General features: G+C 34.6%; 2 protein-coding genes across 2 annotated transcripts; one reads left to right on the forward strand and one right to left on the reverse strand.

The window, feature by feature from the left end:
• Nucleotides 1-2421: 2421 nt before the first annotated feature.
• On the reverse strand, nucleotides 2422-5374 carry LOC133311920 (ankyrin repeat-containing protein At2g01680-like). The gene is made up of 3 exons (XM_061513052.1): nucleotides 5062-5374; nucleotides 3838-4247; nucleotides 2422-3442 (listed from the first exon to the last, which is right to left on the reverse strand). Exons 1-3 carry the CDS (start codon nucleotides 5372-5374, stop codon nucleotides 2570-2572), a joined length of 1596 nt encoding a protein of 531 aa, XP_061369036.1. The 3' UTR covers nucleotides 2422-2569.
• A 6043-nt stretch (nucleotides 5375-11417) lies between these two features.
• Nucleotides 11418-12011, forward strand: LOC133311894 (probable calcium-binding protein CML25). Its single transcript, XM_061513021.1, has one exon. It carries the CDS (start codon nucleotides 11418-11420, stop codon nucleotides 12009-12011), a length of 594 nt encoding a protein of 197 aa, XP_061369005.1.
• Nucleotides 12012-12858: the final 847 nt, after the last annotated feature.

A 12858-nucleotide genomic window follows, 5' to 3' on the forward strand; every position in this document is an offset into this window, starting at 1 on the left:
CTCTGTCGCTGAACCACGGGAAGAAGAAGGAAAATGAAATGGTTTTTTTGTGTTTTGGTCACTTAACTCAACTTAAGTGGTCTTAAGCGGGTATTAGTTCGTCTATCTATTCAACTCCAATAATTACCAAACTTTACCCAAAAGTCTGGAATATTATTCTAGGAATATTACTATTTTTATTTTTATATTTGGGCACTTTCACCAGTACCCATTTATACCCCTTAATTTTCACTGAGTACACTTTTTAACTCCAAAGTGACTCAGATTCATTTAATTAAGCCTTATACTTAATTTCACTCAGTAAAACATGCTTAATTAATTAATTACACTTGATTTACTAATTAGTTAAGATGGGCTATTATACTAAATGTACAACTGATGACATTGAGAAACAAATTAGAAGCTTTGTATGGGGATCTTCGAGCGCAAGTCGGCGACCTTCTCTAGTTGCTTGGAATCAGGTATGTTTGCTTAAGGAACAAGGAGGCCTAGGTATGAGAAAAATGAAGAACATGAACATAGCATTCCTTATGAAAGTGGGCCATAATATCCTATCCAACCCTAATGCTTTGTGGGTAAGGGTTCTGAAGAGCAAATATAACGTGGAAGAGGGTTTACTTCCTCACATTCATATGCCTAGGAGCTGCTCCAATCTCTGGAAAGGAATTGTTAAGTGTTGGGATCTGGTATTGGCCCATAGTCGTGTACTAGTGGGTCATGGTAGACAGACTCGGTTCTGGTTTGATTCATGGCTCCCGAATCATGGTTCGCTTAGCATCTATGTCCCAAACACAATTATTCCAGATTTGGTGAATTGTTTAATAGCAGACTACATCATGAATACTGGGGGTTGGAATTGGGACTTTCTTCATCAATTCATTCCTGGCCATGTTTTGGCTCAAATTGCTAATGTCATTCCTCCTTTGATAATGGGTCTTCAAGATCGAGTTATATGGGCTGAATCCTCTGATGGTTTATTCTCGATTAAGTCGGCCTATAGAGTTATTACCAGTAATGTTGCTGCAGGGAATTCAAACCAATGGAATCATATCTGGAAGTGGGATGGACCAAAGTGTGTTCGCACTTTTCTATGGCTTCTTAGGAGTGAAAAACTAATGACGAATTCTAGGCGCTATCAACGTCATCTAACTACTTCAGAGGTATGTCCCAGGTGTAACTTTGCAAATGAGACAAACATACATGCAGTTAGAGACTGCCATTATGCTCTAGAAGTCTGGCGTATCTTAGTGAGACCCGATAGATGGGATGAGTTTGTTTGTATGCCTATTGATGTCTGGCTTCAGACAAATTTATCAGATTATTGTTCTTGGAATGAGGAAATAAGCTGGTCTTTATTGTTTGGTATCACAACTTGGTTTCTGTGGAGAACAAGAAATGAACAGGTGTTCCAAGGAGCGACTCGCACTAGTTATAGTATTCATAGGGCTGTGCTTGGGTATTGTGGAAGCGTCAACCATGCAAATAAAATGTTAAGCATGTCGGGCTTACAAGTGTCAACTCGTTCGGAGATGTTCATTATGTGGACAAGGCCTCCTGATAATTGGATGAAACTAAACGTTTATGAGGCAAGCTCCTCAAGTACTATGCAATCTGGCTATGGAGGGGTTATAAGGGATTCAACAGGAAATTGGATTATGGGTTTCTGCAAGAATCTAGGGTGTGGAAACGTTCTTAATGCTGAACTATGGGCTTGTTTAGTTGGCCTAAATCTCAGTTGGAACAAAGGATTCAAATTTATTTGGTTGGAAGGGGACTCATTGGTGGCTCAACATCTCATTAGAAATGGTTGTAGTGAAACACATCCATCTTTTGCTTTGGTAAGAAGCATCCGAGAATTGGTGACCAAAAACTGGAGGGTGCACATCTCTCATATTCATCGTGAAGGAAATAGTGTGGCTGATTAGCTTGCTTCCTATTCTTATGAGTTTAATTGGCAGACTCAAGTATTTGTTGATCCTCCATAAGGGTGCGTTGGCAGACTATTCTGTGACTCTATAGGAGTAGGATGGCCCAGAGTTTGTAGCTAGTTTTTTGTTTATTGTTTTTATCTTCATGTTATTTTCCAAAAAAAAAGTATTTCTTTTTGAAAGATCCTAATTTAAAAAAAAATAAAAAAGCTTTCTTTGTATGAAATTTTTTTTATCTATTATGTTTGATTGTTATTAGTTTTCATCATGCCTCTACCGCTATAGCTTCGTGTAAGTAAGAATTCGTGACGTTAGCACAACTTCTTTTCCATCCCAACTTCATAGCAGAGAAAAGCCTCCCACAACTTTTAATATATCAGTAGTCAAGAAATTAAAGTCCAACCAAATTATGGAGCAGAACCATTTTCAAAATTCCAGAGCAAGATATAAGCTTAGCAGGACTTATTTTTTTCCATATACATCCGAGCCCTGTTTATGAATTACATGTATTAGAAAATCCAACCAATTTTCTTGGTACAACCTAATAGTTAACTCCAAATTAAGCAGCTGAATCCTAGTATGCAAACATTTTACTCTCCTCTGATGTGGCAGAATATCTGTTCAAGGGTAACATACTAGGCTTATAGAGCATATATCTTCTCAAGATCAGAATTATATTCATCCAAATCTGATATATTTGCTGAGTAAGACCATGAGAATGATTTACTTCCACTTGCTTTCTTGACTACTCTCTGAGAATCACTGCGGAACATACCAAAATGTTGTCTGAAAAACAAGTAGCACAAGTATGCTAGAGTCCCAATAAGAATTGGTGCTCCCAAAAGGGTAACACTAATAGCCAACCATGTTTCATCTCCAACAACCACAAAAGCTATTGCAAGAAAAGCCCCACAAGTGCAAGAACAAGCAGCCCACATAAGCTTGTTAATCACTGACACAACCTGCTTTTGAGCCCTTGTTTCCCAAGCTACCAAAGTGATTTGAACTACAACAACTGCAAGAGAAATGAAAAGAGATGTAGCATTCAAAAGGCAGAAAACACTGAAGGCAACACTATCAGCTATATTCGCTTTCCCTGCTTGTGGTTGTTGCTTTCTATATTGACCAGGCAAACTGAATAGAGCCATGAATGCTATTGAGGCAAAAAGGACAGCAACAACTGTGACAGAGTTAATGGTGTTTTGAACTGCCTCTCTATGAATTTTCTTCAATTCCTTAGCAATACCAGAAACTCGTTTGTTAGTTTTTTCATTCTGTTTAAGTTGTGATTGCATCTCATGCTTTATATCACTCACAGCTCTTTTAAGTTCCATGGCTTCATCCACTTTGCCAACATGCCTAGCATGCTTGGCACCATATTCTCTAAGGGTTTCGTTGATTTCCAAAGATGAATCTCCATATGCCAATTTATCTGCCAAATCCAAAGCTGTTTCCTTCTGATTATTGATGGCATTGACATTAATAGCAGTATAGGTTAACAAAAGGCTCACTATCTGAAATAAGTAGAACTATGTGTCATTAAGAGGCAGGAAGAATTCATTGCAAGAAAGACAGACAACAATTTTGAAAAGAAAAAGGTATATGCATTTTGTTCATCATAGCAGGGTATCAATCATGTGTATATGTAAACCTCATCTCATGTAACATTAGGACAGTTTGAGGAGATAAATAATCACATTCACTTGTATTGTTCCTTGTAAAAAACATTAGCAGCATGGTGGTGCTTTATTGTTACTACTTACTAGCATACAATAGTTGATATTGTTTATGCTCAAGAAACTAAGAACGTGACATTATTATAAGTCTGAAAGATTGGATGAACAAGTTTATAACAAAACTGAAGCAAACATGTTAAAAAGAGAAATCAACTATATATGGTTCAATTGACCTGGGAACGGCCTTTCCTTGTAGCCATGTGAAGAGCTGTGTTACCCTTCTTATCTCGTTCATTCAATATAGTAGGGTCAGCTTGTAATATCTCCTCCACCACTGAAGTACTGGTTCCTTTCACAGCCATATGCAATGCAGTTTGACCTTTTTTATCTTTGATGCACACTATTCTTTGATCCCTAGGAATAAGTGCTTTTACAATGCGAAGGATGCCATACCTAGCAGCATTGTGCAATGCAGTTTTGCCGTTTTTCCTTACTATCATCACTGAACTGACATCAACTTCCAAGATTGCATTCACAACATCCAAATGGTCTTGAACAGCTGCTGAATATAGTGGGCTAGTGTTCGAGGAATCACATAACTTACAAACCTCAGGCCAAGTATTCAAAAACTCCCTCACAATATCTGCAGAAAGATTGACAAATCTGACATATCAGAAATGAAATCCTTATTATCATCAACCTTGCAGTAGAGTAAGAATACATAATTGCAATAAGATGATTCTCCCTTTGCCTTGATTTCTACTTTTGTAGGACCTATAAATACTATAACAGAAATCAAACTGCAGCTACTACCCATAAAATTTAAAAAGATGACAGACTTAAGCTATTTAAAATCATGTCAAAAAGAAAAAAAATAAAAATAAATATTAAAGAAGACACATCCATGGTACTTTATGGTTCTAGTGGAATAATTTATTCTTGGTGTATTTCTAATTGATAGTTGGTTGGAGTTAGGAAAAAAAGAAGAAGAAAGAATAGCAATATTGTTGGAAATCAACAATCACACAAATCAAAAAACAAAAGAGAAAGAGAAGATAGATTTTCCACAATGATTTACCCTGGTTCATTCAATATAGACTACGTCCAACTTGTCTGTACTATGTTCAACTCACAGTCATTAGTTACAATTCACTCGGTTTACAAGGGAATATAAATAAGATTTAGAAAACCCTAACATGAGCTCATGAGCCCAAGTCCAAACTACTATCAGACCTCGACGCGTCCTCATCAGTATGCGAAATATGAGCCATACTTAACAAATATGTGTTTTGAAGTGAACTAGATTTAATCCATTAATAGCAATATCCATAATCAACCCCAAGAAATTCCATAGAAAAAAGATACCAATAAATGACAGATACACAATTGATGAGAATAAAAATAAAAATAAAAATGAAAGTGAAGAACAAGAAAGAAATCAATGAAAAGAAAAGTACTCAGATGTCCACGCTTGGCTGCTGCATGAAACGCGTTCATATCAGATTTGGACCTGATCTTCACGACTTCCAAGTCACATAAGCTGATCAAGAAGCTGAACACATCATGAAAACCATGCTCTGCAGCTATGTACAACATGGTTTCTCCAGCATCGTTTTTCAGTGACATGAGTTCTGAAAGCGATGATGACCCATCAAAGGATTCACCCTTGTTCTGTTGTTGCAGTAGCTTCTTGAGCCTATCAAGTTCCCCAGACCGAACTGCGTTGAAAATGGCTTGGTGGGTTATGAAGCATAGAGCCTTTGAGTCCATGTCCTTGTCCTGCAACACACACAGGACTTTTCAGCTCGGGTTTACTTGCACTTGAAGTCTCTGTCAGTTCTTTGTGTTTCTCTTCCAACCCAAAAGAGAAAGAGAAGCACATGTGAATGAAGAAGGAGAGTGTATCTAAGTGAAAAGAAGGAACATGGAGTAGATGACAAAGTGGTGGTTTTTCAATAGCAAAAGCGTTTTGTTATTTGGATGAGTGTTGGTATTTATTCGTATGGTTTGTGATGGTGGGGTCATGTTGCACAGAAAATGCATGTGAAGGTGAGGGTGATGATCATATTTTAGTATTGGCTTTTTAAGCTAGATTCCTTCTCCATTACCAATTTACCACAATCTACGGTTACATTTCCTTGTCCTTGTCGATTATCTCTTGGTAAAAGTTAATCACTAATCACGTGGATTAATGGGTAAGTGGTTATTTTAGCTTAATTAATAATTTCAAATTTGAGTTCTTGGAACGTAAATATGTTAAAATTTAGTAAGAAGAGCTTTGTCATATGTGTAATCCGAATAAATTTTTGGTACTACTGTTGTACCTAGATTCAGTGCATCTCATCAATGAGAGCATTACACATCATAAGAAAGAGAAAAAATTTGACAAAAAAAAAAAAATTTAGCTGACATGTAATATTTTCATTGGTGGGATGCACTGAATCTTTGGTACAACAGTAATACTAAAGATTTATTCATGTAATCCTACCTCATTCGAATCGGATTAAGTAATATCTAAAATTTAGACTCGTACGCATTAATATTCTCCTTTTTTCATTTTAAATTTTGACATGGGAGAGAGCTGGATAAAAAAGATTGGAGATCTAATCGAATATCTTTGATTAATCCCCTCTTCTTTATTTTTATTTTTTTTTAAAGAATAGAGAATAAGTTTGAAAAGATAAAAAATAAAGATGAATTCCGCTTCAATGAAACTAAGAATTTTGTCCATGCTTCAATGGAATTTCATTAATAATTTCAATTATTGAATTATTAATTAAACTCCATTTGACTTCGTAGCTTTGCTCGTTGTGTCCATGTTTTTAGAATTTAATTAAACTATACTTGAACTAGTTCAGAATAGTTAAACTCCAAGTGCGTGTTTAAAGCTGATACAAATATAATTGGTTTGAACACTTCACAAATTTTTTGGTTTGTTTTTTCCAAAAGAAAAAAAAGGATATTCGTCCAATAGAATCATTTCTGTTACATGGTAGTAACATGTTGGTTTTACTGAAATCTCCTTATCAATAAATAAATTTAACACGCGTTAATTACATTATATTAAATTTAATTATCATCTCTTAGTAATTTTACTTTTAAACATAAATCTAATTTATAGCTTTTAAATAAAATTCTTTTGAAACTTCTTTTCAATTTTTATTTCTTAAGGCAAATCAGTTTTTTAAAGAATAAAATCTAAATTAAACGGCTACTAACTCATTTAAACTAGTCCATTTTTATTTATTTTGAAAAAGTAAAACTCAATATTTTGTACATTTTATGAGTATTTTCATAGATTTTACAAAGTAGTGTGAATTACTTTTATAAATTATTAAATTTAATCGGTCAAACATTTAGAGGAAGTTTCACATCATAGAAAGGCTCAATTGACATATAATTTAATTTTCTATTACATCCAAAAAAAATGTTATAATAATAATAATAAAAATAATTATAAAAAAATTAATGGTGGGTAGGAATTAAGTTGATAATATAATCAAATAATTGATTATTTTATTTTAATTATGCAAATATATGATATGATATTATTGAAAAACGTCAAATGATGATAATAAAGTGACGAGTTCTAAAAATTATTACATATAAAAAAAAAGTCCAAATTGAAGAAATATACTCATTATAACTTCTACGCTTAATGGTTAAGTAAAGTCTCAAAAACCTATTCGACTGGCCACTCAACATATATATTGGTTGGATCCCACTCAACATATTATTTTAGTAGGTATAAATGGATTAAAATCCTCTCTTTTTTAAGCTAGAAGCTACTTATAAGTATAAGTTAGGCCAAACAGGTTTTGGGAAAATCTCTTATAACGAAAAGCTCTTTTATTTATAATGAAGAAAAAAACTGAAAACTAAAAGCTCTCAGGAGGAGCTTTTTTTAAAGCTCTTATCTGTTTTTCTTGAATTGTGTGTTTTTTTAAAAAATGAAGAGTGATAAAGATAGAGAGAGAAATAATTTTCTTGAAATATGTGCTTTTAAGTAATTTTTAAGCTAAAATTTTTATGTAATTTTCAAACAGCTTTTAATTTCTTTTTTTAAGTTTTTTTTTAGCTTTAACTTATAAGTAACTTCTAGTTTAAAAATAATAGGATCCAAACAGAAAAGCTACCTGAGGTTGTTGTGATCTCTGCATTATTGTTTTTATTGCAAAATAGTAGTGAAGATAGAGGTGTTTGACAACTTACAAAGATAACTAAACATGATAAAATATGAAACCAATAACCTAAGTCTCAGAAAAATAAACTTATTACTTTGGCTTAAATTAAGTGTAATAATGAATTTAGTTGGGTGAAACAAGAGAAAAAAAGCTGAGATAGGAAGACTTTAGTTTAACAAAAGAAATAATTGATCAGGTAGAGAGATAAGTAGCAATATTAAAGAAATAGGAATTAGCAAGGAAAATAAAATGCATGAATGCTAAAGGTTGATAACAGAGGGAGAGAAGTTAAAAGTGAGAGTTGGAACTTGGAAAGAAGAAGCTAATGTTTAAATTTTGTTAATGTGACTTAAAAAATAAGAGATGAGGAAGACAGCTCCAGAGCTCGCGCTTCAGCTCTTATAATAATAATAACCTATGGGGAACAAGTATCAATTACTAAACTTTTAATTTAAAAGTTAAAGCATATAATTAGGATCTAAATCATCTAATTAAATATAATTAGTTGGATGAAGAAAAATACAATTTGTTTTTTTTTTTTTTTAGATACCAACATGTGTCTAAAATTCTAATGGACCTAACTAATCTGGTTTTGGGTTTGAGTCTCTCCACCCTCCTCAAGAATTGTGACTCTCAAGAATCGAATTCACTATCCTTTGAGTGAGTCAAATCCTGGGGTCTAGCTGAGTCCCCACTAAACTAATAATTCTTGGGTATTTGTTTTTGAATTATTTAAGAAGTGGATTTTATTGTATACAAAAAAACACTATTGAAGAGTATGCTCTTCTTTGCTCTTCGAATATATAAGAATGTCGTCTATGAACACCACTACGAATCGATCCAAGTAAGGCTTGAAAATACTATTCATGTAATCCATGAATATCGTTGGAGAATTAATGAGACCAAAAGAAATAACAAGGTACTCATAATGTCTGTACATGGACCTAAAATATGTCTGAGGGATATCTTCCAGCTTAACTCGAATCAGATAACACCCGATCTCAAATCAATCTTTGAAAATACAGATACACCCCTAGACTGATCTATATTCGGAGTAACGAGTACTTGTTCTTCATGAATGCTTTATTGAGTTGTTTGTAATCTGTACACAACCTCATAATGTTGTCTTTCTTCTTTACGAATATCACAGGTTTTCTCCAAGAAGACACACTGGGCCTCATAAATCCCTTAGTTGATAACTCCTCAAGCTGCTTCTTTAACTCTGATAATTCTAAGGGAAACATTCAGTATGGAGTCATAGAAATAGGCCCCACACCAGGCAACAGATCTATAGAGAATTGGATCTCTCTCTGGTGGCAGTTGCAGAATTTCATCCGGGAATACTTCAATAAAATCCTTCATCACAGGATTCGAAATATCACACATTGATCAATCAAAGAGATATTCAACAACTAAAAGAAAGATCGATTCTTTGTTGGAATCCTACCTTTCTTCAAACGGAACGAACAGAGATAGAATCAGAGCGATTCTCTAAATGTCGTTCTGGATATTCCTCAATGTGCCGACTATTCATGGAATGGTGATATCTTCCTGAGTTCCTGTTACAAGTCCTCCTAGCATCACAAAACCAAGAAACCCTTCCCTTAGAGCCTTTCTCACCTGAAGTACTGACAAATAAGGTGAAGGACTCTGGAACAGTGACCATTGTGCCACTATTCCAAGACAAATTTACCTAAAAGCCACGCCAAAAAACAATTTTACCAAACTGCCACGAGGGCAAGTTCGCCCAGAGCAGTAGCAAACTTGGTATGCTGATGTGTCAGCTTCCTGGTGGTGTCAGAGTTCGCTTCTGACACAGGCGACCTCTGCTGCATGCAAGCCACGTGGCCTGGCAGGTGAGGCATTAATTTCAGCATACCAAGTTCGCTACTGCTCTGGGCGAACTTGCCCTCGTGGCAGTTTGGTAAAATTGTTTTTTGGCGTGATATTTAGATAAATTTGTCTTCTAAAAGTGGCACAAAGGTCACTGTTCCAAGAACTCTCTCCTTTATCACTGCAAGCCATTACTATTATCTGACTGCAGCAGTCAATCTGAACGCAATTCTTAGTGGGGTGTATAGTCATGTCCCGGATTAATGGACTCATGTATTAGCCAGTTGGGCCTCCACAAGTGAAAAGCCCAAGTCGAATAGGCGCATAGCATTAGGTCCGCTAGACGACATGTGGGCTTATTCCGGAACACATATCAAAAGTGGTTAACATATTGAGCTACGCTAAGATTGCAGATGTGTGAACCAAAAAGAGTGAGGCAACATTTTTAACTCAAATTGTGCTATTCTTCCTGACAAAGCCAGCGTTTACTTCATGAAAATAACGGATATTCTAGAAACGGGAATCGCCCTGTTTCATTTCTAACACAGACAACTAGTTTGACTTAATTATTTAATAACGGATATTATAGAAACGTTAAAAAAAAAAAAAAAACCTAAAAGGTATATCATATTTAAACTCCTAATTTTATTATTGCATCCGTTTTGACTAGTGATTTTTCGGTAGTATCACTATCAACTAAGGTATTCATCAACCAATTCAAACCGATTCAAATCGCGGTAATCGAATAAATCGAAAACTGAAAAATCAAAAACTGAAAAATCGAAAAAAAACTCACAAATTTTAATTGGATTGGATTGAATTTCGGATTGGTTGATGAAAACCGATCCAATCCAAACCGATCCAATATATTAATTCCCTTCTACCTACTTGGATATTTCTCCAATCATAACCATCAACAAAATTTCATCTATGAAGAGCTTCATATCTCATTGTAAAAAAAAAAAACTATATTATCATTTCCTAATGTTTTTGTATTTTTAAAAAAAAAATTACAAAACCAATATATATAAAAGATGTTATTTGTACAATAACCATGAAACAAATTTTAAGATTTTCAAAAAATCGAAAATCGATCCAATCCAAATCGAAAAAAATTGGATCGGATCTGAAAAAAATCTAAACCGAATAGATGACTACGTGATCAAACCGAAAAAATTGGATCGGATGAACTGATCCAATCCAAACCATGAACACCCTTAGTATCAACATCTTTTCCAAATAGTAACTTAAAGAGAAATAGAAAAAAAATATATGAATTAGGTACTCTACCCAAAAAAAATCCCGTTTTGACACCTACTTTCTACCGTTTCTTTTCGTTTTTTGGTGTAACTTACTTCTACATTTACTGTTTTGTAACCAAAATTTCAAGGGGAAAAAAAAAATCTGTACGCACCATTAAAAAGAAAGGATTCATGTACTTCCGAAAAAAAGGATGGATTCATTGTACCAAAAAGGATGCATTCAAATATAAACAAGTTAAATTTAAGAAATAATAATAATAAAAAAAGCCTCCAACAATTTGAGAATCAACAAATTAATAACAACCCGATTCACAAGCTAGAATCGCGCAAATTATCTCCAAACTTAGAAAAAATCACATTTTGAGAAAACCCACAACACAGCAGGGGAAAAAAAAAACTGCACAGAACCTGTAACAAACATTAAGGATTTTTCTCCCTAATAACCTTGGTGTTTTTTTCTCTCTTCCTTTATGCCATTCCCTAAACAAGGAGTTTCTTTGATTTTCTTTGGGTCCCCAGCTTCCAATTAAAATCATGGGTTTCGGATCTCTCTTCCGCAAGAAGAAACTCCTAAATAAAACAACAACATCATCATCACCAAACACCACCATCACTACAAACCCTATCATCTCACGAACACCGTCGCTAACATTGCAATCACGTGCCCAATTTAGGGAGGAATTAGAGCACGTGTTCAAAAAATTTGACGTGAATGGTGATGGGAAAATCTCTTCCTCGGAACTGGGGTCCATCATGGGAAGCCTAGGGCAACCCACGAGCGAGGAAGAGCTTGATAACATGATCAAAGAGGTTGATTCCGATGGTGATGGTTACATTAGCCTCGAAGAGTTCATCGAGTTGAACACCAAAGGTGTTGATCCTGATGAGGTTTTGGAGAATCTTAAGGACGCGTTTTCAGTCTTTGACATTGATGGTAATGGCTCCATAACCGCCGAGGAGTTGCATATGGTCATGGCTAGCATCGGCGACGAATGCTCCGTCGACGAGTGCCGGAAAATGATCGGCGGCGTCGATAGCGACGGCGACGGCATGATCGATTTCGAGGAGTTCAAGAAGATGATGATGATGGGATCTCACTTTGAATCAATGGGAAGAATTAAGGGGTGAGAGTGAAATTATAATTAATATTTGAAAGGCAATGTTGTATTGCTTCCTTTTGTTTTTCCCATTATTTATTATTATTATAAATTGTTAACGTTGCATGCGTTCCAATTCGTTTAGCTATTTCTTTTTCTTTCTCTTGGAGAAATTGTTGGCTGAAGAAGGGTTTCGGTTGCTAACTTGTTGTTTATGGGAAAGACTAATTGTAGTTTTTAAGGTTCTGGGTCCGATTTGTGTATTGAATCCTTGATTCATTTCTAGTTTCATTCATGGCATAAATGATCACTTTTATAACCGCATTCCGAATATCAATCTATTTTTTTATATATATATTTCAATCATTTATCGCTTCATAACTAATTTGATTTGGAGGGTCTCGAATTTAAGATTTTAAACTCAACCCAAAAATGATAATGGAAAGATCGAAAGCATGCTCTCACGTAACGCCAACTAAGCTACTATCATTTGGTTTCTTAATATCAAACTATGATGTCTATCATTCATAGTATAATATAAGTTTAAGAATATGAAATGAAATTTGGTGTTTGACAAGTACTTAATCCATGGCTCAGTGATCAAAGGAGTAACTTACAGACATTGAACGAGTCCAAAAGGATTACAAAACTCAATCACGTTTGAAAAAAACAAACGCATATTCTCTGGCTAAGTAGTAACGAACACGGGAACGCGGCATTCACAAAATTTACTTTCTCAAAACTAACTTCAAAATTCTCAAAACAAATACACTTAATATATAGGAAAAAGTTATACTTATTATTTTTTTACTTACTTCCAAGTCTTAACCGTTGATTTTCACCAATCTAACGGTTATAATTTATTAAAAATTAATAGT

This window comes from Gastrolobium bilobum, unplaced genomic scaffold (genome assembly GCF_033153095.1).
Source record: "Gastrolobium bilobum isolate Gb01-03AN ecotype WA unplaced genomic scaffold, APGP_CSIRO_Gbil_v1 utg908, whole genome shotgun sequence".
In the NCBI taxonomy this organism is placed as follows: Eukaryota; Viridiplantae; Streptophyta; class Magnoliopsida; order Fabales; family Fabaceae; genus Gastrolobium; species Gastrolobium bilobum.

Excerpts from the sequence above, each read along its gene's own strand:
- LOC133311894 (XM_061513021.1), top strand. The coding sequence starts at position 11,418 with ATGGGTTTCGGATCTCTCTTCCGCAAGAAGAAACTCCTAAATAAAACA.
- LOC133311920 (XM_061513052.1), bottom strand. The coding sequence starts at position 5,374 with ATGGACTCAAAGGCTCTATGCTTCATAACCCACCAAGCCATTTTCAAC. Across the intron at positions 4,248-5,061 it reads AGCCAAGCGTGGACATCTGA|ATATTGTGAGGGAGTTTTTG; the intron begins GTACTTTTCTTT and ends ATCTTTCTGCAG. Across the intron at positions 3,443-3,837 it reads CAAGGAAAGGCCGTTCCCAG|ATAGTGAGCCTTTTGTTAAC; the intron begins GTCAATTGAACC and ends TACTTATTTCAG.